Below are 27,076 nucleotides of genomic sequence, written 5' to 3' on the forward strand. Positions count from 1 at the left end.
TGTATGTGCGTCTTTCTACTACGCCATCTTGGCTCCGCCCCCTCTGTTGCCCACCTTCTAACAGAGAACCAATGTACTCAAGATGTAGAAAAAGTTATATTTTGGGACACGGACACTTTCTAGATTCATATATCTCTCCTCCTGACCTCCCAGACTTTAACTCTGTGCCTCAGCTGCTATCACACCCTTGAATTTCCCTCAGTGCCTGGGGCCTTCTTTGGGACATCTCTTCACTATAATGCCCCCTCCTCAGTTGGTGGGTGTATTCTAGGGTCTCTATTTTGATGAAGGACTTGAACCAGTCATCCTTCATTCCCCTCCCAACTTTGCTTCTGAATTTCAGAACTTCAAACGCAGGTACTTTCTCACTCCTTCTGCCCTTTCCAGCTTCTGTTCATGTGTTTTCTCTTTCTCACCCCCCTTAGATTGTAAGTTCCTTGAGGGCAGGGAAGGTCTTTCTTTTTGCTTGCATTTGTATCCGCACAATTTGGCACAATGCTTGGCACATAGTAAGTGCTTCATATATATTTGTGGCCTTGCCTTGTTTTTCTTTTATAAGTTTTTTTTCTTTTCTTTTTAAGTTTCTAATTAGAGAAGGAAGGTTAGCAGCAAAGAGCGGTGATCAATAGTGATGCCCAAAAAAAGAAGGGGGCAATGAAACGTTTTTTTCTAAAAATGTGCATTTTCTCCCTCTCCAGCTTCTCATCCATCCACTGAGAAGCAATATATCAGTTATACATACAAAATTATGGAAAACTTTTTATACTTCTTTTTGTTTTATTTTAATAATTTATTTTAGTGTTCATTTAAAATAATCTTAAAAATTAGTGGTTTGGAAATGAGACTCAAATTTTAATATGTAACCCTCTTTTTGTGTTATGGATATAAAAATGTTCTCTTTTGGGTGTTTAAGTTCATAGTGAAAATGTGATTAAAATATTCCACTGTTGTAATCAGCCATTTCTATACCAAGAGGAAGAGAGTGTATACATCGTTATCCATTTTCTAGGACCAGAATTAGTCATATCCGAGTCACGGATGCCTTAGTGTTTTTTTTAAAAATATGCTTGATTGATGCCATTTCTTATCATTGTAGCTATTTCCTTCACACCCTCCTCCACCTTGAATTCTGCCTTGTGACAAAGGAAGGGAATAAGTATTTATTAAATACCTACTATGTGCCAGGCACTGTGCTCCACACTTTATAAATATTATATCATTTGATCCTTTCAGCAGTGCTGAGAGATGGGTACTAGAAGGAGACAGAGGTTGAGTGACTTGCCCAGAGTCACATTTGTCTGAGACTTGGTTTGAGCTCAGGTTTCCAAGCCCAGCACTCTATCTACTGCCTAAATATTATTTTTGTAATAAACTGTGTATATTCTGCTTCAGATCTGTCTTGTACCTCTTAACATAAAATTTATTAGGACAATGTCATGTTATTGCAAATCCTAGAATTCTACTAAAGTCAAGGAATCAAAACTGTAAGTAAACCAAAGGGCAAGGCAGAGGTGCATGCTGCATAGGGGTAAACTGTACCATATTTCCAAGACACCTGGCATGGTAGGTACTTCAAATTGAATTGAATTGGACCTAGGCTCAAAAAGTGACAAAAGAAATTAAAAAATATTCTCAGAAAAGGAGGTAGTTTAGTCACATAATAAAAGCGAAAGCTAGTAACTGACTTCTAGAAAAGCTGTAAAGTTTACAAAGTACTTACTTCAGATACCTCCTTACTCTGCTCTTTTAGGTCACCTCTCACGTTCTCCAGACTCAGCCCCCACCCCCCATGCAGGGACCTCCTTCTCCTTCCCCCCTACTTTTCAGCTCCCCTTTTAATTTGATATTTTCTCCCATTAGACTATAAGCTCATTCAGGAGAGTGTCTAATTTTTCTTTTTGCTTTGATTTATATTCCCAGCACTTAGCACAGTGATTGGCACATAGGAAGTGCTTAATAAATGTTTGCTAACTGACATCCATTATGTCATTTGAGATGATCGGTGGATAGCCAGATTGTTCCTCCAATACCTGTGAAATATGCCCAGAAGAGGGCCTCCAACATGTGGTGGGGAGGGGATGGTTTGGGGAAAATTTAGAGAAGATTGTGAACAAGGATGACGCAGCTTAAGAAGTTGTGAACGAGCATGTATTGCTGGAAGGTCTCCAGTGGAGCGCCCCAGGAGTTTGTTTGGGCCTGCATCGTTCAACATTTTTTATTAACGACTTCAATGAAAAGGCATAGACAGAGAGCTTATCAAACTCAGAGATGACACAAAGTGTAGAGAAATAGTAAACACAGAGGATGATACAATCAGGTGCCAGAAAGATTTTGTCAGTTCATAGGGTTGGGAAATTGTTGCCTAAGGGCCAAATCCAGCTCACTTCCTGGTTTTGTGTGGCCAGGAGTTAAGAATGATTTTTACATTAAAAAAATAAAGTTGACCATTTTGAGCTCAAGAACAGTATAAAAGTAGGTAGCATCCATGGGCTGTAGTTTACTGACTCTTGGGTTAGAACATTGGGTCAAATCTTCTAAGATGGACTATAGGAGGGAGAAATAGAAAGTCTTAGACTTGGGTTGAAAAATCAGCTCCACGTGTCCAAGACGGGAGAGGCATGGTTAGACTGCAGTTTATCTGAGAAAGATCTGGTGGCTCCAGGAAACTCAAGATGAGAGAATAGGGTGATATAAAGGCTTTTGGGACCTCAGGCTAAAGAGCTTCCAGGAATAAGGGCTGTATTATCTGGCCTTGGTCAAACAGCTTCTGTGCTCAGTCTTTTGTTTCAGGCCTAATTCATATCAATCTCCATCTTGAAGTCTACATTCTAATCATCTGAACTAACCACTGTTCCATCTACGAGCCGTTCCATTTCCCACAGTCCCCCATGCTGAAATCCTCCCCCTTTGGAACTCCAAGCTTCCTTCAAGACTCAGCTCATATAGCAACTCCTATATATGAGGGTTTTTTCCTCATCCCCCACCCAAACTTGTTAGTATTCACCCAACCTCCCCCTCCCATTACTTTGTATTTACTTATCTGTGTGTATGGTTTATCTCCACCTCCACCTCAGTAGAATAAGTTTCTTGAAGACAGGGCCTTTTATTTTTCATTTCATTATTTATTTATCAGTAAATAGTATTTATATTTTATTATTTTATTTATTTTAATTTTCATCTTTGCATTACTAGTGTTTTGCAAGGTACCTGACACAGCAAGCATTTCAAATTAAATTGAAACGTATAAAAGGTCTTCATGGGAACCTTCAAGACTCTGGTATTTTGACATCTATTCTTATGAATTATCTTTCAACTCTTCCTGGTATACATAGTAGTAACAGTACAAATAATTCTAGATAGGGGATTTCAAAATCAAATTTCATAACTGTACCTTAATAGCAAAAGTGAATTCCCTCACTTTTCCCTTTTTTCCTCAGCACTGATGTACATAAGTTGTGTTTGCGATTCAGAAGAAAAGAGACTGTCTGTTTTTTGCATTTGTATCTCAGTCAAAGTTAGCATTTATGAAGTGCCTACTATGTTGGAAGGACTGTGTTAAACACTGGAGATATAGAGAAAAGCAAAACCTGCCTCTGCATTGGCTGTGTGAGTTCTCCTTAAATGATCTTTTAAGTAAGTATACATTTGGCATTCAAACAATGAAGCCAGCCCATTGGAGTTGTGCATTCATTCTGCTGTAGAGTTTGAATGCTTAGCAATTTAGCTCGAGAAAAGACCTCTGTGTCTGGTGCTTTATCTTGCCAGGTGATCTCTTCCCCAGAAAACTCAAAAGGAAGTGATTCAGTTTCCTGGTATGGAGCTGGTATACCATCTGGGTTTCACAGGCATATGAGGATGACATCAGCACAGCAGCATGTGAGTGTGCTGACTAGATTAGTTTTGATTGCAAAACCCAGTGTCAGCTTCATGGTGCTCCCCTTGCCTGTGGCAACTCCAGTTCCTACTTTGGTAAATTGACCTTGGTTTTCCAGCCTAATTTCACTCAGGGCTGCTATTTAGATACAATACTTGCTAAGTTCTCTTGCAACAAGAGCTGTTCATCTTCCAGGTACAATGAATTTCTTGTTGGCTATTAGTTTGTGCACAGTTCATGTACTAATGGTTAGTGGAATCATCTTTGCAAAATTTTTTGTACATTTTTTTGTGTTTTGACTACAGGGTAGGACTGCCATGGTAAGTAAACCAAGGTTAGATTGGGTGAAGCAGACAATTTCTAGAGCATTTTTCTAGCCCCTTCTTCATGCCAATATGTGAGCAATGCAGTCCTTTAAAAAAGTTCTGCTCACACAACCAGGGGGCTGCCAAATCCCAATGCTGCTTCAATCCAGTGAAAAGACAACCCATGACCTGGACCACCTATGTGCAGGGTCTTGACCACAGTTCCCAATGTATCCAAACCTGCTGCTTCATCACTTGCCTGTTGACACAGGACTTTGAGATAGGTAAAAATGGTAAAGTGATATGGGTGATGTCTGTTGACTCACATAAATTGTTAGACTTGCGTGAGGTCCTCAGCCTCACTCTTCCAGAGTCATTGAAGTCTAGTGACAAGACACAAGTCAAGACCACTGGTGACTCATGGCTTGGGATGCAGTGCATGACCTTGGATAACCAGGCTCTAAGCATGCCAGCTTCAGCCAACTTCATGCCCATTCCACCAGGGGATGTCTTCACGTGCTTAACGCAGACACCCTTCTAGCTCACTGATGGGTCTGAGGCCTGTTGGTTTTGCCCATCTGCTGAGACAGTTTACCAGGGTGTGGCCGCTCTGCGTGCTACAGCTTCTTGGAGCCACAGGTGAGTGTTGTTCCTGGTTGGACACCAAAGGTGGATGAGCAGCTCAGAAAAAACCTCAGCAAGCCCTCACACCAGAGGTACCAGTCTTCCCTGAAACATCCATATGCTACTTAATGAAAACACATGAAGTCAGGAAATGAAATGTCTTGTTTCAGGAACAGTAAGGCAGTATTGTCACTGAATGGAAGAGTATGTGAAGGAAGGAAGAGGTAAGAAGACTGGAAAGGTGGGAAGGGCTTTAAACACAAAACAGTATTTTATGTTTGATCCTGGAGGTAATAAGGAGCCACTGGAGTTGATTGAGTAGAGAGTGAAATGGTCAAATCTGTGACAATACTCAATACGGTGTCAGGCACCTTAATTCATTCCCTCAGGCACCTATAGGCAGTATGGTGTAACCCACTGGTGGTAACTCAAAAGGTTAGAATTCTAGCTGCAGTGGTTCACTGTCAGTTTGAGCTTAACAAATCACTTATCCTCTCTGAGATTGAATTCTTCATCTCTAAAATGGGGATAATCACACTTGCACTACTTGTCAACATAAATCAATATTAAAAAGTCTTTGATAATTCTATCCCAGGCTGTTCAATTATCTCAGTATTGCATACTTTCTACCTATCTAGACTAGGAGTGGGGAACCTGCAGCCTCGAGGCCACACGTGGCCTTCTAGGTCCTCAAGTGTGGCCTCAAGGCCGAAGGTTTCCCACTCTTGATCTAGACTAAATAAAGTGTTGTTTAGGCTTCTACCACTACTGCCAGGTATTTTTTCTTTTTAAACTCCTAATCTTTCAAGCTCTTAGCAATTTGAAGCAGTGACAATTTTATTTAGGTGCCTCTAAGTTTATGCAAAGTTGCCAACTTCCATCTGGAGAATAGGGGAGCAGTGCCCCAGAGGACCACCAGGGGGTGGGCTGACACCATAGAAAACAATTGGCTGAGCACAAATTCAAGGAAACCATGTTGATTTCCTAGTTATTCACAGAGCAGGAATCTGTTTGAATTTTCCACCTTTTGTCCCTACCCCAGGGCTCCCAAATCCACAGCAATAAACAGACCGCCTTACTGAGCTCATTGTCAAACAACAGCTAAGGTTTGTCGAGAGCTCTTGACGTAAATCATGTCCTTTGAGCCTAACAACCTCAAGAAGTAGGGCCAAGATTATACTCATTTTACAGATGAGGAAACTGAGGCTGACAGGTTAAGGGTTTTTCCCTATAATCACACACCTAGTAATCATCAGAGGCAGAATTTGAACTAAGATGTTCCTGACAACAGCGCCACTCAATGTGTTCCACATCATTTTCCTTACCTTTCCAAATTCCACAAGCCAGCAAAATGTGCTATTACTTAAAAACAACAAATTTTATCTTCTGTCCTATTAAGATGTTGCCTATTAATCAAGTTACCTATTGCTTATTACGAAGCTAAGCATGATTTAAATGTAAGTAATTTTCTAAAATATGCCATTCACAACACTTTTTTACAAACTTGCTATTTTACTGTTCTTTCTATCTTATTTTATAAATACTTTTAGCTTTGACAACACCTTCATTTCTGAATTTATTCCTCTTCTGTTCGCTTGTCACAGATTAAAAAGGAAAGAAAATCAAAAGTAAGCAAAACTAACGGACACATCAGCTATTTTTACAGTATGTGTCATATTCTACACTGAGAGTCCTCTGGCTCCAAAACAAGAAAAAGGAAGATGAATTTTCCCTGTTTTTTCCCAATCATTATATTACCATTCATTTTAACCCTAGCGATTTAACCTGTTGATCCTAATTTCTTTGCCTAATAAATAGTACTAACTGATTAATGTGTGTTGTTTGGTTGATGGGCTGCTCGAGAGTTTTTAGATCACTACATCCAATATTTGTGGAAGTCAGATGTTTCAGGCCTAAATAGAGGCCTCCCTCCTTCCCTTCTCTTGACTTTCCAGGTACAACATTTCCATTTCCTGGAATGACCAATATAGGATTAACGATTTGGTCTCTCGATGCTAGACTCTGAACCACTAGAGCAGGGGAAAGAGTAGAGAAGCCCACTTCCATCCTTTCCAAGGACAGGCATTTTCAAAAGTGTTAAATTTCTGTCTTTCACTTAATTTCTACCTGTCATTGAATAGAAAAGGCCCTAGATTCCAGACTATGCTAAGCTAGAAAGGGTAGAGAGTACTGACCAGGGGATAGACCTGCCAAAGTCTTGGGAAGTTCATCACCAAATGGGGTCACAGAGGTGATTATGGTTTTTTCAAGGGGGACCACAGGAGTAGTTTTGGTGGAAAGTGAACCTACTCCAATGAAATCACAGATCTTTTGAAGCATTAAAATAGTTAGCTATAATCACCTCTGTGTGGCTAATCCCGGTAGATTGAATTCTTCAGTAAGCTCCTAAATTCTCTGCCCAATTTATTTGGGCTGGCATAAAGAAGCTCACCTTGGAAATGCTTGGCAGAAAAGAAAAAGGGGACTTTGCTCCTTCTCTTCTTGAGATCACTAAATTTTAGACTTGAGGGAAAGTCAACTTTCCAAAATGTAATAAATTATTTCTACTATTGTTTCTTCCAGTATCTCTACAATTTCTCTCATTTGTGTTTAATTCATGAACCTTTGAACTCTAAGCTGCTGATCAGGATTTCATTGCCATGCACTTGCCTTTGGTTTTGCCAAGGTCTCTTCAGGTTTGAGCAAAACAGTTTTTACTTCACCTCTTCTCTATATTTGGCTATCTTCCCAGTCATCAACTGCCTAGCAACTAATTGCATTTCTGACGCTTGTGCTATAATGGTAGGTCAGGTTTCCTCTTTTCCCTTCTCTTCCCCTCCCCAACCCCAACCAGATGCAGGCAAAGGACTCCCAGCCCTTCCCTCATGGCCACATGAGGCATCAGGGTGCTCACCTGTTCATTCTGGACAAATAACTGGAGAGGAGGTTCCCTTGGCTGCAACTCTTGCTACTGGTGATTTTCATCTGTTCACCAAGGGAGCGGATGTGTGCTGGGTGGAACGCCTGTCAAATGCATTTGGGTCAGTTGTAACTACCTGTTGACGCTAAAGCGTGCTGTCCAAAAAGGTATGAAGCGAAATATATTCTTTTTCGGTGGGGAGGAAGGGTCTTTGTTTCCAACATGATTGTATAATAAATTACTGTTTGTTTAATAGCTTGCAGAACAAATCTGCAGGGGGTGAATTTGGGGAGGAAAACATAACTCACTCACTCATCTAACCTTTCTTTTTGCAGTTTGCTCTAGAATGGGATGAAAACTTGTTAACATGATTACTAGAATCTGACAATCAACAATCACCTTTTGTTTCTTGAATGTTTCGGGTTCTATTGGAATATTCTGTTTTCACAGCAGTTTCAAATCTTTGCCACCTCCTTTGGTCACTTTCCATCAGGCTTGCTTGGAGTCTCAGGTTGGTGCCAGGTCCTGCAAACTGTCCTGCTGACTGCCATGCCTACCCAGCTAGAGAAGGCCATGGACACCCTCATTAAAATCTTCCACTGTTACTCCAGCAAAGAAGGGGACAAGTTCAAGCTCAACAAAGGGGAGTTGAAGCTACTGCTCCAGAGTGAGCTTACTGACTTCCTATCAGTAAGTGAAGTTTTCTTTTCTCTTTTTTTCAATTAAAGGTAAATGGAGACAGTTCCAGGGATAGAAGCTGCATGTTCTCCTGTTGTTTCTTCTGGATCTTGTAATCTGACAAAATGTCAACTAGGCCTGGAGCTCCAAATACACATAACTAGGTAGGTAGATAGGTAGGTAGATATACAAATAGAAACATACACAGGTAGGCAGATAGATAGACAGGTAGATAGATAGATGGATAGACAGATAAACAGGTAGATACATGCGTAGATAGATGATGGATGATAGATGGATAGATAGATAAACAGGTAGATAGACAGACAGGTAGATAGGTAAATAGATAGATATGTAGATAGATAGATAGATAGATAGATAGATGATAGATAGATAGATAGATAGACAAGTAGGTAGATAGATGGACAGATAGATGGATGATAGATAAAGGTAGGTAGATGGATAGATATAGATGTATACATATATTTATACACATAAATAAAATCAAAAGCCCAGCATCAAGTACGTGTACATTTCATGATGCACATGATTTTAAGGTCTGCCCTAAGATTTCTTTCACTCACCCCTCTCCCCCAAACCGCTTTTAGTTTGTCTATTATGGACCTAGGGCTAGAAGGGACATTGGGGGTCATGTAGTCCAACTTCCCTATTTTGTAGATGAGAAAACTGAGGCCAAGGGAGGGCAAGTGACTTAACCAAGGTCACATAGGTGGTGTCAGAGGCAGACTTTGAGCCTAAGTCTTTCAAGAGTCAATGCTGTTTCCACTGTACATCTGTGAGCAGAGCAAGAAGGGCAGAGAGTTGAAAGTGGAAGACCACTAAAGTACCTACCAGTTTTAAAATGATGATCCCTAGTCTTTGAAAGTTAGCTCCCTGCACCTTCTCCATGAGGCTTTCTAGATTCTTCCAGATGCTAGTATCTCCACCTGAAATGACCTCGTATTGATTTTTAGAACTTTTTATCTCTGCTTACATATGTACATATTGTTTCCCCAGATGGAATATAAGTTCTTTGAGCACAGGGATTGCTTCATTTTTTTTTTTTTGTATTTGTGTTTCCAGCTCCCACATAGTGCCTGGGATATTACAGATGATAAATGCTTGTTGATGAATTGATTGATAATCCTGTCATCCTGTTGGCAATTTACCTCATAGAGCAGGGAATCGTGCCTAGCTGGTAGCAAAGTTGTATTGGGTATGATTCAGCTAGGCCAGGATTTAAGTTATGAATGGTGACATTTCATGTAGCTTGCTCTTCAGTTGATTAAAATACAGGCTTCCTTAAAAGATAGAAGGAAAAAAGTCAATTTTGTGTAGTGAATGACTAAGATTTGGAAAGCTGCGTCAACTCGGCACAAGCTGATTGGAGTCAATAGCTGGGGGTGTGTCTGGCATATGAGCCAGTTCAGGAGACCAGGTGCATGGCAAACAGACACTCTTCTCAAACTGGCAAGGTTCAATAAATCTATGAAGAAGGCCTCCCATTAACAGACTGCAGCACCATCCTGATGAAAAAGTCATATCTTGTGACATCAGGGAGCTGCCTTGAATTGATCTAAGCACAACGAGGAGGCTCAGGCAAGACATTATTATGAATAAAGAATTTTGTAAGACTTCAAAACACTTCTGAAATGTGACCAGTAATCATATGGATCTTGTTATGGTTTAATTTGTACATTTTGCCCTGAGTGACTCAGGTTTAATATGCATTTTGAAAAACAAGGTATAATATTCTACATGGCCCTTGTTCAAGATTGGGTGCAATTCAGTGAGCATTTGTTAGACACCTATCGTGTGCAAGACTCTGTGCTAGACACTAGAATATCTGGAGTATGGCTTTATTTCAAACTTTCAACTAAATTACTTCATTTCATGACACTGAATACTAGATGCTCAATAGGTGAAACTCAAACTTGATATATCCAACTTGTTTCTGTCAAGTTGATTTTGATTAAATGCAAATTTCACAGGCTTTACCAGTGGTAATTAAATATTATGTGAGAAGGGAAACAGTAATGTATACTGGGAAAAGTCCTCAACTTGGAGTCAGAGGACCTGAGTTAGAATCCCGACTTACTTCCTGTGTGACCATGGGGAAGTTACATAACTTCTATGGTTCTCAGTTCCCTCATCAGTAAAATGAGGAGATTAGATTAGATGACTTCAAAGGTCTATTTTTGCTCTAAATTTATGATCCCATGATTCTAAGGTCTTATTCACAACTGGAGAAAATGAATCACAATGAAGTTAACACTAATCAGAGAAGAGATAGGGACCTCTATGTGCCTTCATTTGTTCTAAGCCCAAATTTATCTTGATTCCCTCCCAAACATAGATATCCTTTGCACCCTGAAAATATCCCTTAGGTGACTAAAAAAATAAACTGTTTTCTTATCTGTGTTGTAGTTCATAAAAGAAAAAAAATTATTTTTAGAAGATTGTTTTTGTGTTCATTCTAATCTGTGCTGTGATGATAAGGTCTTAGAGGGTGGGACTGGATCTGTCGAAATCAGAGTGTTCAGCACCAAGGGTACCACCACGCACAGGGAAAATGTCTTTGGATGATGAAATCTTCAATGTAAATACCAGCTGTAAATACCAGATGGTATCTGTGAGCTATTGTATGCCCCCTCCCCCCCAAGAAAATTTTGAGAGCTGGAAATTTCTTTTTTTTCTTTTCAGTGCCAGAAGGATCCTGAATTGGTTGACAAGATTATGAAGGATCTGGATGCCAATAAAGACAATGAAGTGGACTTTAATGAGTTTGTAGTTATGGTGGCTGCCCTGACAGTGGCTTGCAATGATCACTTTGTAGAGCAAATGAAGAAAAAAGGAAAATAGAAAGAAGGGGTCAATGAATCTTCTAGGCAAATACATAACCTGACTTGTTTACATAGTTTTCCTCTACAGGTGTCCCATCACCAAGTTGTAATCAGTCTTGAAATGTCATTAAATTAGGTATACCATAAAATATTTTGCCTTTAATTAATGCCTTCTTAGATTGTCTAAATCTTGTGTGCCCTATATCCACATTGTCTAGTTCTATTTGAATGGTCATAAGCATTTGCTTTTCAGTCAGAAAAAGATAAACTCTATCACAAATATCTAACTACTCTCCAGCAAGGCTAGGAGTGCTTGGAACTGTTTGTACTCGAATATGTCGTCTAGTCTCACTGTGCTCCAGTCTATCTTAACACAATGCCAAGACGATCTTCCTAAGGCACTGGTCTGTCTCTCTCCTGTTTGAATGTTTTCAATGACTTCTGATTACTTCTAAAATAAATCACAAACTCCCCCAACTAGCATTTAAAGCTCTCTACAACCTAGATTTCTAGATATTTTGATTTACTTGCCTTCATACCATAGGTGTATATAGTATGTTTCAATAGGTTGTGTACCCAGAGAATTTTTATTTTTATATTTTAAGGTAAATATTTATTGAACACACAAACTACAGAAACTACACTTAATTTTTAAAATTAACAGAAAAATGACTTTAAAAATATAAACTTTTACAATGAGACACAAAATTCCAAAAAAAAAAAATTTTTTTTTGAATCGTTACAGTGTACCCAAGAATATCTAGCATACTCTGTGCTCAAGTTCATGTTTCACATACTCTTCTTTTCCAGTTTAATTATTCCCTGAACTGATTCCATCTCCTAACCCTAGACCAGAGGTGGGGAACCTGCAGCCTCGAGGCCTCAGGTGGTCTTCTAGGTCCTTGGGTGTGACCTTTTGACTGAGTCCAAGTTTTGCAGAACAGATTCTTTTATGAAGGGGATGTGTTCTGTGAAGTTTGGATTCAGTCAAAGGGCCACACTTGAGAACCTTGAGGGCCCATGTGGCCTTGAGGTCACAGGTTCCCCACTCCTGCCCCTGACCCTCACAGAGAATATCTATCTTCCGGTTCTGACTGGGCTCTGTCCTCATCTCCATATCTTAGGATCTTTCTCCTCCTTCCACAAGCCTGCTTAGGGGCTATCTCCCTCATGAAGGCTCTCCTCATTCCCTCAGTTGTCTCCCATCTTGCTCTCCCCAGTTTACCTTATATTTTCTTGTCTGCTTACATGTTACATCCCTGAAGTAGAATGTCAGAGATTTGAAGCCATGGAATGCTCATTTTTGTCGTTACATCTCCCCAGTGTCTCACACTATACCTTATATATGGTAGATGTTTAATAAATGTTTCTTAAATTGCATTTTTGTCAAAGTGATATTCTCTTCGTAATTATTCATTTGAGCTTCTCTATGAACATGTGGAAATCTTATTTGGGACTTTCTCATTACATAAAAGGAAGGCATGAATTCTGTCTCACTCTCTCCTTGTGCCTCTTTCCTATTGAAAGAATCCAGAGATGCTAATTAAGATTATGAAAGATTTGTGAGAGAATGGGCCATGTGCTGATCCTTTAGTGATGTCTTGTCGGGCCATGGGCAGCAGGAACAGGTCCCAGATGTAAGAAACCTGCAAAAAAATTGGGCTTTGGGGGAGGGGGGACGGAGAGCGCTCAACCTCTAATTTCATTTGTGTAGAGAATTATCTGTATAGAAACTTCCTTTCTTTGTAAATTAGAGATGTAGTGCATTTCCTGGGACACACATGTGGTAATTTACATTAGAAGCAAGACGTGGATAGGAATACAAAACTGTGCATAGGTTTCAAAGAAGTCTAGACCCATGAGGACTCAGGTGTGTAGAGCTAGGCAAGTAGTCTTGGGTTACATTCAGACACTGAAGGTCATTCCCAGGTAATTGGCTCAAACCAGGGACTCAAGGATGGCTTGAAGGATCAGGTGGGAATTGAAGGCTGAAATGGGTGATGAGTCCAAAACCCAAGGAGGCAATCTGGACAGCAAGAATCAGACACACAGGTAAGGTGCCAGGGCAACAAGGCAGCTTGGAGTATTAGAAAGATCGCTGGATTTGGAGTCAGAGGAACTAAGTTCAAAATAATAGCTCTGCTACTTATAACTTGTGCCAACTGGGGCAAATTAGCTTCTCTCTCTTGGGCTCCATTTCCTCATCTATTGTATTAGAGTTTAGATACTTCCCTCTGTAAGTTCCATGACATCATAAGTGCTGGAAACCTAGAAAAGGCTCTGGACTGAAGGTACCAATTATGAAGAGTAAGTGGGGCCTTATAAGCCAGAAATTATGGCACAAAGAACAAATCATAATTAATAAGCACTTACTAACACCTACTATGTTCCAGACACTGTGCTTAGTGCCAGGGATACAAAGGAAAAGCAAAAGATAGTCCTACCCTCAAGGAGCTCCCAGTCTAATGACTGAAAGACAAAAAGGCTCTCCCCTCAAGACACTGACATTCTATTGGGAGAAATAACACCTACACAGATGTGTAAATCCATGATCCATAGAAAGGAAATATAAAGTCATTTTGAAAGGGACAGTAGCTCATGGAGAGAGATTAGGAGAAGCTTCATGTAGGAAGAAGCACTTGAGAAAAAAGTTTAAAAGACTGAGGAAAGAGGTGAGGAGGGATGGCATTTCAGGTCCATGGGACAGCCTATGTAAAGGCACAGGAATGTTAAAGGAATCATATATAGGACAATTTGGTTAGACACATGAGTGCTTAAAGGAGAATAATGAAAAATGGACTAAAAAAGTAGATGAGAAGCAAATTGTAAAGGGCTTTAAATGCCAAAAACTTATTTTTGTTGAATTTATCCTAGAGAATTTTCTTAACCTGAGGTTTATGAACTTTTTTCATTAATATTTTGAAAACTATTTCAATACGATTGGTTTCATTTGTAATCCTTTGTATTTTGTTTTATCCATTGAAAAACATTATTTTGAGAAGGCATGCACAAACTTCACCAGAATGCCCAAGGAGATCTATGACACACACACTAAAGATTAAGGGTCCCTTTCCTGGAGGCCTCGGAAGATTTTCCAGAATTGGGGATTTCTCAGGAGGAGCCTAGCCTAGTCAAATTGGAGTTTTAGAAAAATCACCTTGGTAGCTACACAGAGGATAGATAGGATTGGGAAGAGATTTGAGGAAGGAAAAATAATTAGAAAGATATTACAATAAATAGGTCAGAAGGGAGGGGATAAGAGTCAGAGCTAGGGTAGAGGTTGTGTGAATGGACAGAGGCATACAAAGGCAAGGGATGTTGTAGAAATAAAATTAACAAGACTCGGTGGCTGTTGGATATGGAGGGTGAGGGAGAATGAAGGATCAAGGTTGATTTTGAGTTTATGAACCTAAGTAACTGGAAAGATAGGGGTGTAGAACTTGGGGAGTTAGAGGAAAAGGTTCTGGGGAAAAGATAATGAGCACTGTTTTAGACAAGTTGAATCTGAGATATCTATAGGAAACTAGTTGAAAATGTACAATAAGTAGTTAGAACTAGATAATCATACATGGCAATCATCTACACAGTGATAATAATTGAACTCATAGGTGCTGGTTAGAGGAGAGAAAGAGAAAAGAGGGCCCAGGACTGAGCTTTAGGGAAGGTGACTAGCCCAGTTGAGGAGCTTCTGTGTGGTGCCTGTAAAGAAAGAGAAGGTCTGAGATTGTCTACCCTAAGATTTATAGATGGGATTTACTGGTGGTAATGCCTGCCTGGAGTGAGACTTACCAAATAAAGGAATAAGTGAAAAAACATTTATTAATCTCTTTTTATGTACCAAATACTACTACATGCTCAGGCTACAAATACAAAAGGAAAAGATCTACACTCGAGTATCTTACATTCTGATGAGGTTAGGGGTGGGGAATCTGTGGCCTCAAGGGCACATATAGCCTTGATGCAGTCAAAGGGCCTCACTTGAGGATCTAGAGAGATACATGTGGCCTTGAGGCCACAGGTGCCCCACCCCCGGACAATACATATGGGAGAGTTGTGGGAGGGACACTGAAACACTGAGTAGAGCCTTTGTGGACTAAGTTGGCACCTTGGCATACTGGGACAATTTTGAAGTTGATTTGATCATGGTTCATGATTCCAGAACTGGAAAGGGTGGAAATGAAGTAAAGATCATTTTTGTGGAGTAGGTGACTGGAGAGTAGGGAGTGAAGAGAAGCTGGAGGTTGGGGGTTTCCAGAAGGGCAGTTCTGGATCAAGAAAGGGCATCCCATGGTGGTTTCTCAAACAGGGGTACTTAAACTTTTTGAGTCGTGGGCCTCTTGAGACATCTGGGGATGTCTATGGAGCTTTTCTCAGCGTCATGCTTTTAAATGCATGAAATGAAACACATGCAATTATAAAGGAAACTAATTATGTTGAAATAGAGAGGTAATTTTTTCCAAGTTCATGGACCTCATGAAATTTACCCAGGCCCCCAGGTTAAGAACCTTTGTTTCTAGGACATGGTCTCTAATGTAAGGCAGCAAGGCTGTTGACAAGACTGTGGTGGGGTTGGCAAAGATGTTCACTTCTGTGATGGAGACATCCAGAGCAGACCGTAGTTTGGAGAAATTCCCTATGGGTGGTGAGGTCTTCTGGTTGCTCCAATTTGCAGATGACATTGAATTAATTGCATCAAGCCCCAGGATACCGCGTTACCTACAGAAAGAGACTTGTAATCACTCAAAGGAGTTTGGTCTCAGTAATTACAGATGTCCCAGACCTCTCAGCGGTCTTCAGCTGCTGCTCATCTGGTTCCAGAGTCCAAATCCAACAACCCTTTGTATGAGACATGAGGGACCAGAGTAAGTCCCAAGAAAAGGCAGCAAGACTGAGCAAATCCAGCAAGAAGGAAATGGGAGGTGGAAACAGGGAGGAAGAAGAACAAAAATCTTAGGGAAAGATTGGGAAGTTTGGGGCCCACCTTAAAAGAGATTATGAAGTAGATAGGAAAGATTATTTTAGATAACCTCTACCTCTCTTGTCTCCCATTTTACCTAACCTTGAGGCAACTAGATGCCACAGGCCATGGAGTACTAGACTTGAGTTCAAATGCAGTCTCAGACACTTAGCTAGCTGTGTGACTCTGGGCAAGTCACTTAGCTACTCTTTGCCTCAGTTTTTTCAACTGTAAAATGGGGATACGTTCCAGGACTGCTGTTAAGACCAAATGAGATAATAACTGTAAAGTGTTTAGCACAGTGACTGTCACAGTAAGCCTTCAATAACTACTTATTTCTTTTCTTCCTTCCTTCTTTCTTTCCTTCCATCCTCCCCAAATTTAATGTGTTATCCCTCCCTGGAGTACTCACATTTAAAAAGAGGAATGTAGAGAGAGGGTAGCATTTACCATGTGTGAGTGCCTCTAATTGTGGAGTTTCAGGCTTCAGGAAGATATTTTTAAATGGAGTTCTAAAAGTGCCCTTCAGCCTACACTGTATAGGCAGCTGTCTTTCCAAAGTAAAGTAGCCATGTAGTGATAGTGAAGGATCCCAAAGGAAGGAATGTGCTTAGAAGCACTGCTGCCTCTAAGACTGAAGAAGAACCAGAGGAAGGCCTCCGGTATGGTGGATCATTGTTTGATGAGGCATCCTTGAAAATATGAGAATCATACAGGATGACAAGGTGTGAAGGGTTCATGATGTGCATGAATGAAAGGAGCACCCACACTGAAAAGCACAGATCTATCAGATCTTAAAGGTAAGCAAGTACCTTCCAGTGAGCAGATCTGATAAAATCATCTGTGCTAATGGGAGAGAGTAAGAGGAGAAAACTGCCTCCCCTCCCTTCCCCCAACTAAGGCCTTCCCTCATTTCCCAAAGAACATGGGCATTCTCCAGAGGCCAGAGACAATGCCCCGCAACCTCCGCTTGTACTTAACCCATTAATGACTCTCTTGGTGAGAATGTCAGGCCGAGGAAGAAATTTTGAATCAGGAAAGGCCTTTCACTGTCCCTCCAATCACCCTCTTGGTAAAAGCTACTTTGCCTATAAGTAGAACAAGACAGAAAGGTTAGGATAAAGAAGATGTGGGGCAGAGACTTCTGAGAGTCCAGGACACTTTGGGAATGAAGTAATAGGGACTCAACAATGGACATAGAAAAGAAAGAGTCATTTCTTTTTGCTTCAGCTGCCATAAATCTTAGAAGGTGCTTTGTGGGTGAGGAGAGGAGACTTTAAATGTATTTTTGGGGGGAGGGGAGTCAAGATGGCAGAGTAATAGCATGGATTTTCTAGGGTGCTCCCCTCAAGCCCAGCTAAATAGCAGTAAAAAAATGACTCTAAACAAATTCTGGAGCTACGGAATCCACAGAATGATGCAATGAAGCAAATCTCCACCCCAACACAGCCTAGAAGTGCCTCCAGAAAGTGTCTATCCCACCATGCTGGAAGCACAGCAAAGTGTGGGCTGCACCAGCACAGACAGGTCCTGAGCAGGCCTTGGGGGGACTGAATCTCTCATACCTGTGGTGGTTTCTAGACTTCATCACCCCAAAACACTGAGGATAAATTGGAAGGTCACTGGAAAAAGCCTGTGGGACCAGTGCAAGAGAGTGGAGTGGTCTGGCTCCAGCCCCAGGGAGGCAGAGAGGAGAGGGGGCAGAGGAACCCCAGGAGCCACAGCAACATCAGGGGCAGCAGCAACTATTTCTGGAGCTCTAGGCCCACAGATTGTAGAGGGATCAAGTCACTGACACTACACCTCCCACGCTCACTGGAAGCAGAGAACTACCTTGACAAAGAACTCAAAAGTCAAGCAAATGGTTAGGGAAATGAGCAAAAGCCAGAAAAAGAATCAGACTACAGAATCTTACTTTGATGACAGGGAAGACCAAAGCATGCAAACAGAAGAAAACAGAGTCAAAGCTCCTCCATCCAAAGCCTCCAAGAAAAATATGAATTGGTCTCAGGCCATGGAAGAGTTCAAAAAGGATTTTGAAAATCAAGTAAGAGAAGTAGAGCAAAAGTTGGGAAGAGAAATGAGAGAGATGCAAGAAAATCATGAAAAGCAAGTCAACTGCTTGCTAAGGAGACCCCAAAAATGCTGAAGAAAATAACACTTTAAAAAATAGACTAACCCAAATGACAAAAGAGATCCAAAAAGTCAGTGAGGAGAAGAATGCCCTAAAAAGTAGAACTGGCCAGATGGAAAAGGAGATCCAAAAGCTCACTGAAGAAAATAATTGCTTAAAGATTAGAATGGAGCAGATGGAAGCTAATGGCTTTATGAAACATCAAGAAATTATAAAACAAAACCAAAGGAATGAAAAAATAGCAGACAATGTGAAATATCTCATTGGAAAAACAACTGACCTAGAAAACAGATTCCGGAGAGATAATTTTAAAATTATGAGACTACCTGAAAGCCATGATCAGAAAAAGAGCCTAGATATCATCTTTCATGAAATTATCAAGGAAAACTGCTCTGACATTCTAGAACCAGAGGGTAAAGAAAATATTGAAAGAATCTACCGATCACCTCCTGCAAGAGATCTCAAAAGGAAAATTCCTAGGAATATTGTAGCCAAATTTCAGAGCTCCCAGGTCAAGGAGAAAATATTGCAAGCAGCCAGAAAGAAACAATTCCAGTATTGTGGAAATACAAGCAGGATAACACAAGATCTAGCAGGTTCTAAATTAAGGGATCTGAGGGTTTGGAATATGATATTCCAGAGGTCAAAGGAGCTAGGATTAATACCAAGAATCACCTACCCAGCAAAACTGAGTATGATACTTCAGGGAAAAAATGGTCATTCAATGCAATAGAGGGCTTTCAAATATTCTTGATGAAAAGATCAAAGCTGAATGGAAAATTTGACTTTCAAACACAAGAATCAAGAGAAGCATGAAAAGGTAAACAGGAAAGAGAAATCATAAGGGACTTTCTAAAATTGAGCTGTTTACGTTCCTACATGGAAAGATCATACACTCTTGAGACTTTTCTCAGTATCGGGGTAATTGGAGGGTTTATATACATATAGACAGAGGGCACAGGATAAGTTGAATATGAAGGGATGTTATCTAAAAAAATAAAATTAAGGGGTGAGAGAGGAATATATTGGGAGGAGAAAAGGAGAGATTGAATGGGGTAAATTATCTGTCACATAAAAGAGGCAAGAAAAAGTTTTTTCAGTGGAAGGGAAGAGGGGGGAGGTGAGAGGGAAAAAAATGAACCTTACTCTCGCTAGATTTGGCCCAAGGAGGGAATAATGTACACTCAATTTGCTATGAAAATCTATCTTACACTACAGGAAAGTAGGGGAGAAGGGGATAACTGGGGTGTGTGGGGGATGATAGAAGGGAGGGCAAATGGGAAGAAGGGGTAATTAGAAGTATTTTGAGGAGGGACAGCATCAAAAGAGACAATAGAATAAATGGGGGGCAGGATAAGATGGAGAGAAATATAGTTACTCTTTCACAACATGACTTTTATGGAAGTGTTTTGCATAACTACACATGTATAACCTATATTGAATTGCTTGCCTTCTCAATAGGGATGGATGGGGAGGGAGGAAGGGAGAGAAGTTGGAACTCAAAGTTTTAAAAACAAATGTTAAAAATTGTTTTTACTTGCAACTGGAAAATAAGATATACAGGTGATGGGATATAGAAATCTATCTTGCCCTACAAAAAAATAGAGGAGATGGGGGTAAGCGAAGGGAGGAGCATAATAAAAGGGAAGACAGATTGGGGGAAGGGGTAATCAGAATACATGATGTCTTAGAGGAGGAGGAGGGGAGAGATGGGGAGAAAATTTGGAACTCAAAATCTTGTGGAAATGAATGTTGAAAACTAAAAACAAATAAATTATATTTAAAAATATATTTCTGGGCTTACATTGAAATTAACTCTAAGGTTAATTGAACTTTTAGGTATCTAACATCTGTTTTATTCTGGATTTACCCCCATGTTTTGCAAAATGGATTCATCTCATGAGGGAGCTTGGGGTAGGGGAGAAAGCATTGGATCAAGAACCAAATGACCTGCGTTCTAATCTTGGCTTTTCTACTTACTGAATGTATGACATTGGGTGAGTCATTGCCTCTCTAGTTTCTTCATCTTTTAAATAAGCTTGGACCAGATGATTTTCAAAGTCTCCCCCAAGCTCTGAGGGAAGAAGAATCATAGAATTTAGACTTGAAAAGAACTCGATCATCTAGTCCAGGAGTTCTCAATCTTCCTTGTGTCACGAACCCTTTGGTAGCCTGGTGAAGTTATAGACTCTTTTACAGAAAAGGAAAAGTTCTTAAATGTATAAAATAAAATGCATAAGATTATGAAAGAAACAATTATATTGCAATAGTTATCGAAATATATTACAAAAAAACCCTCAACGAAAGGACCCCTGATCTGGTTTAATCCTGTCATTTTACAGATAAGGAAACTGAGTCACCAAGAGAGAACTGGACCTATTTGAGATGCCACACATTGCTTTCTTCTGTGCCAGATTGCTGTACTCTGTGTGTGTGTGTGTGTTAAGAAGTGAGTCAGTGAGAGAGTCTGATTATTCCTCAGGGCCTTTCATTAAATATGTCCAGAATTCACATAGCTTAAAAACAAGCTGTTAAAGCACAAAAACTTAAATCCTCTCCTTTAAGATTTCTCAGGTCCTTAGACCAAAGAAATAAATGGGGGGGGAAAGCTGTTACAGCCTCCTTTTAAAAAAAATCAATTGAAAAGAGAAAAAAAGCAATTCAGCTCTCAAATTAAATTTCAGATGAAATAGAAATACAACAAAGTACCAAAAGCACCTTCTAGAAAGGGGGAAGCATTCAGTGTTGTGTTGTTATTAAGTATCTACAAGCCTTGGGAGACAAAATTCTCAGGCTCATGGGCACTGACATTTACTTTCGCTGTGATTTCAATGAACTTTAAACAGCATTCCAGGAACATCACTAGATTTGCTCAATCTGATGTTTAAATAACATTTTATCAGGGAATCAAGGTGGGGAGAGGTCATTAAGCCAGCCCTAGGGAGACCCTCTCCTGGACCCATGAAGACTCCTTCAGTTTAGACTGAGTCTCTGAGGAAGAGAAGACTCTGGTGTTGTGTTAAGCATTGGCCCTATTCCCGTTCTGACTGAACTCAACACTCTGTGGCTCCCTTCAACTCTGTGTAGTTCAGTTTGGGCTAAATGGGCTCCCCTGGTAATTCTTGAAGTTAGTGGTGGTTTGTCGTTGCTGCTGCTGATGTTCTTGTCGTTGTGGAAGTCCCTGTTGAAATGGTGTAGAGTCGTGGTTCCTCCCATTGTTCTAATTCTTCTTTACATCATGACTAATATGAAGATGCATTTAATATGAATGTATATGTAGAGGCTTTATCAGATGGCATGGCATCTTGGGGAGATGGGAAGGGGGAGAAAACTGAGCACCTAAAACCTTATGAAAGTGAATGTTAAAAACTAAAAATAAACAAATAAATTTTAAAAATAAAAAAGAGAAAGTGAGGGACAAAAAAAAAGTGCTGGATTCAGAGTTAGCAGAGTATGAAGCCAAGCTCCATCACTATTATCACCACCATGGGCAAGTTGTTTAAGTTGTCTGAGCCTTAGTGTTCACGTTTGCAAAATGAATATAAAATGAGCACGTAGTCAGGCAAGGAGCAAATGAGTTGATGTATTTCAATAATTTACAAAATTTTAAACTCCATATAAAAGCTGACTAATTATATGCTGTATGTAACAAAATAGAGGAATGTTAGTAAAATTAGCTTTACAAACTTTTATTAAAGCCAAATATGTATGTATGTGTATATATACACACATATACATTATAGGTATATACATACATATGTGTATATATTTATATATGTATATATACATATGTGTATGTGTGTATATCTGTGGGTATGTGTGTGTATATATATATATATATATATATATATATATATATATATATATATATATATATATGTATGTATATGAAATTGTATAAAGCCCTGCTATCACACAGATAATCCTTATAGGGATTAGAAATGAGAGATGAAATCAAGATCCTTGTTCTTCTAACACTCACCTGATAACACCGTTAGCTGGTAGTCTGAGCCTTAAGCAGGAGTCCCTTTTCAGGGATCTGAATATTCACTGCATGGTGTGTCTACACTCTTCTATCCCTCTTGAGATGACTTTGTTTTCACAGAGTCCTTTAGGCTTCAGAACTACTTGGAAAGGTAAGAAAGTGTGTTTAGAGGTATCCAGTATAAGCCAAGGCCCAGAATTGAAACTCTGGGAAAGGAGAATAAAAATATACTTTAAGAAGAGATTCTTGGCAAACTTATCTAAAGTCAATTCCCAATTGCTGGGAACTTTAGCAAAGGCATTTAAAACGCCTAAGACTAATTTCTAACTCCTGAAATACATCTAGACAGTTTTCGCTGAAGTTCTCCTTCCATGAAACATTGGGAAAGACTGTGGCTTGCAAAATGAATCTACAAATTAAAATACATGCCCTGTAGTCAGTTAACATTGATTGCAAAGTACTTTTGCTTTTCACTTTCTGGATCATGTCAAAGGCTCTTTATGCAGAATTGAATTTTAGTAATCAAGAAAAAATTCAACTCAGCATTTTCTGAATGCCTACTCTGTACACAAATGGGATTTTTTTCATCTAAAAATGATTGATTTCATAGGGAAGACATAATTATTTTCAAGGTGTAGTATTTGCTTTCATAAGAACCCCTTTGTGTTCCATTTAAGCAGGGACTCCTCATCCCTTCCATCCATTCTCACTCTCATCACTTGGGCAATAACTAGACCACACAGTCACAGGAAGTCATCTCATTTTGGGGAAACTGTGCTCCATGAATTGGAACAGGCTCAGTGACTCAGTCTGAGCCACTTTCCCCTTTCATTTATTTTTAAAGTTTTCTTGATGTTCTTCATTTTTATATCTCAGTCATCTTTAGACTTTGCCTTGCTTTGAAATGAATTGAAATGTAAAGGAAAATCAACTGACAAAGAAGAGTCACTGAGTCTGACAGCACACAACATTCCATACTCCCGTCACACCACCCTGCCAACAGGAGGGAGGTTCATTTCCCTTTGTCTAATTTAGGGCCAATCTTGGTCTTTGTAATTTCACAACCTTGAGATTTCACTTTGCTATCTTTTGCATGTGCCCAATTGTGATCAGGGAAGCTAGGTTGAGCACTGGGCTTGGAATCAGGAAAACTGGTCTTCATGAGTTCAAATCCAGCCACAGACCCTTACTAGCTGTGTGACCCCAGGCAAGTCACTGAACCCTGTTTATCTCAGTTCCTCATCTATAAAACAGGCTAGAGAAGAAAATGGTAAAATACTCCAGTATCTTTGCCAAGAAACCCCCAAATGTGATCATAAAAAGTTGGATACAACTGAACAACAACAAATTTAGTCACTGCATACATAGTTTCTTGGTTCTACTTCACTCTTCGTTAATTCAAGTCTTCCCATGTTTATTTGAATCCCTCATATTCCTTGTTTCTTCTGACACAACAATATTCCATTCTGGTCATATAACACATCATACAATAGCCTTTCATTAGAATTGGGTACACATGTAATATTCCTGTGTACCATTATTTGTGATGAATTCTGCTGGGCATAAAGGTGAGTGACACTCTAATTGGTCACATACATAATCTTTAGTAGGAAACTATATGGATAGGTTCCTTCTGGGTTGAGCAAATTCAGACAACAGGAAATATTTTATTATGCAAAATGTATATGCTAAATCAAACTAGGTAAGCTACTAGATATAAGGCTTAGTAGCTAATATCACTTTGAAGTGATAATCATAATAAATAACATTTATATAGTGTTTTAAGACTTGCAAAGTACTTTACAATTACTCTATTTTATCCTTACAATAACCCTGGAAGGTAGGTTCTATTGTTATCCCCATTTTACAGATGTGGAAACTAAGGCAAACAATGGTTAAGTTACTTGCTCAGGGTTACATACTTAGTGTCTATAGCTGTATTTAAAATTAGATATTCCTGATAACAGGTCCAGCAGTCTATCCACTATGCCACCTACCTGCATCCCTGTAACTTGGAAATGTATGTATGTATATATAAAATTTGTGCATCATATTTTTTGTTTTGTTTTGGTCCAGACCTATGATTTCATTGGTGTATGGATTTCCCAGCAGGAAGAAGCATGGAACAGTTGTAAGACCCTGATTTAGGATTCATAGTGTCTGGATCCACATCTCACCTCTGATGCTCACCATCTGTGTGACTTGCAACAGGTCACTTGATTACTCTTTTTATTTTCTCATCTGTAAAATGTGGGGGATGGATGAGATGGCTTCTGAAGTTCCTTCCAGCTGTAAATATATGAGTCTGTAATCCTAGAGGCAATAAGGAGCCCCTGGAGTTTACTGAGTGGGGGTGATATGGTCAACTTTGTTTAAGTAATACCATTTTGGCCAGTGTGTGGCTAATGAATTGGAGTGGGAAAGACTTAAAGCTCTGAGATCAATTAGGTGGCTATTACAACAATCTAGGTGAAAGGTGATTATGTTAACTAATGCAGTAAGCAGCTGTATGAGTAAAGAGAAAGGTTTAGGTGCAAGAAATATGGAGAAAAAATGACAAGATTTGGCAATTGATTGGACATATGGAGTGGGGAGTGTAGGAAATCAAAGATATTATCAGGGTTATAAACCTGGGATACTAAAGGGATGGTGGATCCTTCAGCAAAAAAGGGGCATTTGAAAGAGAGGTAGGTTTGGGAGAAAAAACAATGAATTCTGTTTTGGAGACGTTGATTTTTGAGTTACCTCTTAACATCTTATTTTAAATATAAAGAAACAGTTGGTGATGTGGGACTAAAGCTCAGGGGAGAGACTGGGAATGGATCTATGATAATCCAATCCATGGGAGTTGATGAGGTCACCCAGAGAAAGCATAGATAGAGAAGAGGAAGGGGAAGGACCTTGGACAGTGTCTTTGTGGACGCGGTAGTCAGGAGGCATGATATGGATAATGAACCAGCAAAGCAGACCGAGGAGTGATCAGAGAGGCAGGAAGAGAACCAGAAGAAATCAGTGGGGGGAAAAAGCCCCACACAGGAGAATATCTAGGAGGAGAGAGAAGGCAACAGTGTCAGAAAGTCAAAAAGGATGAGGACTAATTAGGTTTGGCAATGAGAAGACCAACGGTCTATAACTATAAACTATAAAGAAGTTTTAATAATAATAATAACTAGCATTTATATAGTGCTTCACAAACATTATCCCATTTGATCCTCACAACAACCCGGGGAAGTAAGCGCTATTATCCCTTCTTTACAGCTGGGAAAACTGAGGTAGACAGAGGTTAAGTGATCTCTCTAGGGTCACAGAGTAAGTGTTTTCAGGGAAGGTTTGAACTCAGATCTTCCAGATTCTAAGACCTATAACATATCTTCTACATCATCTGGCAGCCTAGGTGTTCAAGGGAGGAATGAGTCAGAAACCAGACTGCAGAGCCTTGGCTGAGGAGTGCATGAGAGGAGAGGCAGCGCAGGCAGTGCTTTTCCTTTTTCAAAACTCTCTCTCTCTCTGTCTCTCTGTCTCTCTCTCTGTCTCTGTTTCTCTCTCTGTCTCTCTCTGTCTCTCTCTCTGTCTCTCTCTTTCTCTGTCTCTCTCTGTCTCTCTCTCTCTCTGTCTCTCTCTCTGTCTCCCTCTCTGTCTCTCTCTCTGTGTCTCTCTCTGTCTCTGTTTCTCTCTCTGTCTCTCTCTGTCTCTCTCTCTGTCTCTCTCTTTCTCTGTCTCTCTCTGTCTCTCTCTCTCTCTGTCTCTCTCTCTGTCTCCCTCTCTGTCTCTCTCTCTGTCTCTCTCTCTGTCTCTCTCTCTCTGTCTCCCTCTCTGTCTCTCTCTGTCTCTCTCTCTCTCTGTCTCCCTCTCTGTCTCTCTCTCTCCATTAATAAGCATTTATATTCTCTCTTTCATTCCCCTACCTCCATTAGAAAGAAAACAAAAATGAAAACACTTGTAGCTAATATTCATAATCAAAACGAATTCTCCCATTAGTCATGTCCAAAAACATACATCTCATCTGGATCTGGAATCCGTCCCTTCTCTCCTCCAGAAGATGTGATCTGTTTCATCATTTGCCTTTGCATTGATCCAAGTTCTTGTCTTTTCAAGTTGCTTTTTTATATGATGACATCATTGCTATTGTATAAATTCTTCTGGTCTCATCACTTCACTCTGCATCAATTCATACAAGTCTTGACAAGTTTCTTTAAAACCACATCTTTCATCCTTGCTTACATGTAGGTCAATAATATTCCATTGTCCTCTTAATGTAATAATTGACTCAGCCATGTCCCCAACTGGTAGGCACCCATTTAGTTTCCAATTCTTTTCTGTAACTAAAGGAGTTCCTATAATTTATATATACACATACTTATGTACTTTTACATAAATTATAGCCACTCTTTATGCATATATGTGTGTGCATATTTTCACATACATGTATGTATGTATGTATGTATTTGTCATTTTTCCTCTTTCTTTGATCTCTTTGGGGTGTAGGCTTAGCAATGATATCCTTTGGTCAAAGAGTATGTAGAGTTTAGTGATTTTGGGCATAGTCCTTAACTGCCTTCACAGTGTCTAAAGTTCCAGGGGTGGGGAATCTGCAACCTGGAAGCCACATGTGGCACTCTAGGTCCTCAAGTGTGGTCCTTTGATGGAATCTAAACTTCACAGAAAAAAATCCCTTAGTAAAAGAATTTATTCTGTAAAACTTGGACTCAGTCAAAGGATGGCACCCAAGGACTTTGAAGGTCACATGTGACTTCAA

At 39.8% G+C, this 27,076-nt stretch overlaps 1 protein-coding gene across 1 annotated transcript; it reads left to right on the top strand.

The window, feature by feature from the left end:
• The first annotated feature begins 6,810 nt into the window (after nt 1-6,810).
• Nucleotides 6,811-11,884, top strand: S100Z (S100 calcium binding protein Z). Its single transcript, XM_072599559.1, has 3 exons — nt 6,811-7,890; nt 8,217-8,413; nt 11,105-11,884. Exons 2-3 carry the CDS (start codon nt 8,273-8,275, stop codon nt 11,261-11,263), a joined length of 300 nt encoding a protein of 99 aa, XP_072455660.1. The 5' UTR covers nt 6,811-7,890; nt 8,217-8,272; the 3' UTR covers nt 11,264-11,884.
• The last annotated feature ends 15,192 nt before the right edge of the window (nt 11,885-27,076 follow it).

The sequence above is a fragment of the Notamacropus eugenii genome, chromosome 4 (genome assembly GCF_028372415.1).
Source record: "Notamacropus eugenii isolate mMacEug1 chromosome 4, mMacEug1.pri_v2, whole genome shotgun sequence".
In the NCBI taxonomy this organism is placed as follows: Eukaryota; Metazoa; Chordata; class Mammalia; order Diprotodontia; family Macropodidae; genus Notamacropus; species Notamacropus eugenii.

Coding starts and splice junctions, on each gene's coding strand:
- S100Z (XM_072599559.1), top strand. CDS start 8,273: ATGCCTACCCAGCTAGAGAAGGCCATGGACACCCTCATTAAAATCTTC. Junction 8,414..11,104: donor AGCTTACTGACTTCCTATCA/GTAAGTGAAGTT, acceptor TTTTCTTTTCAG/TGCCAGAAGGATCCTGAATT.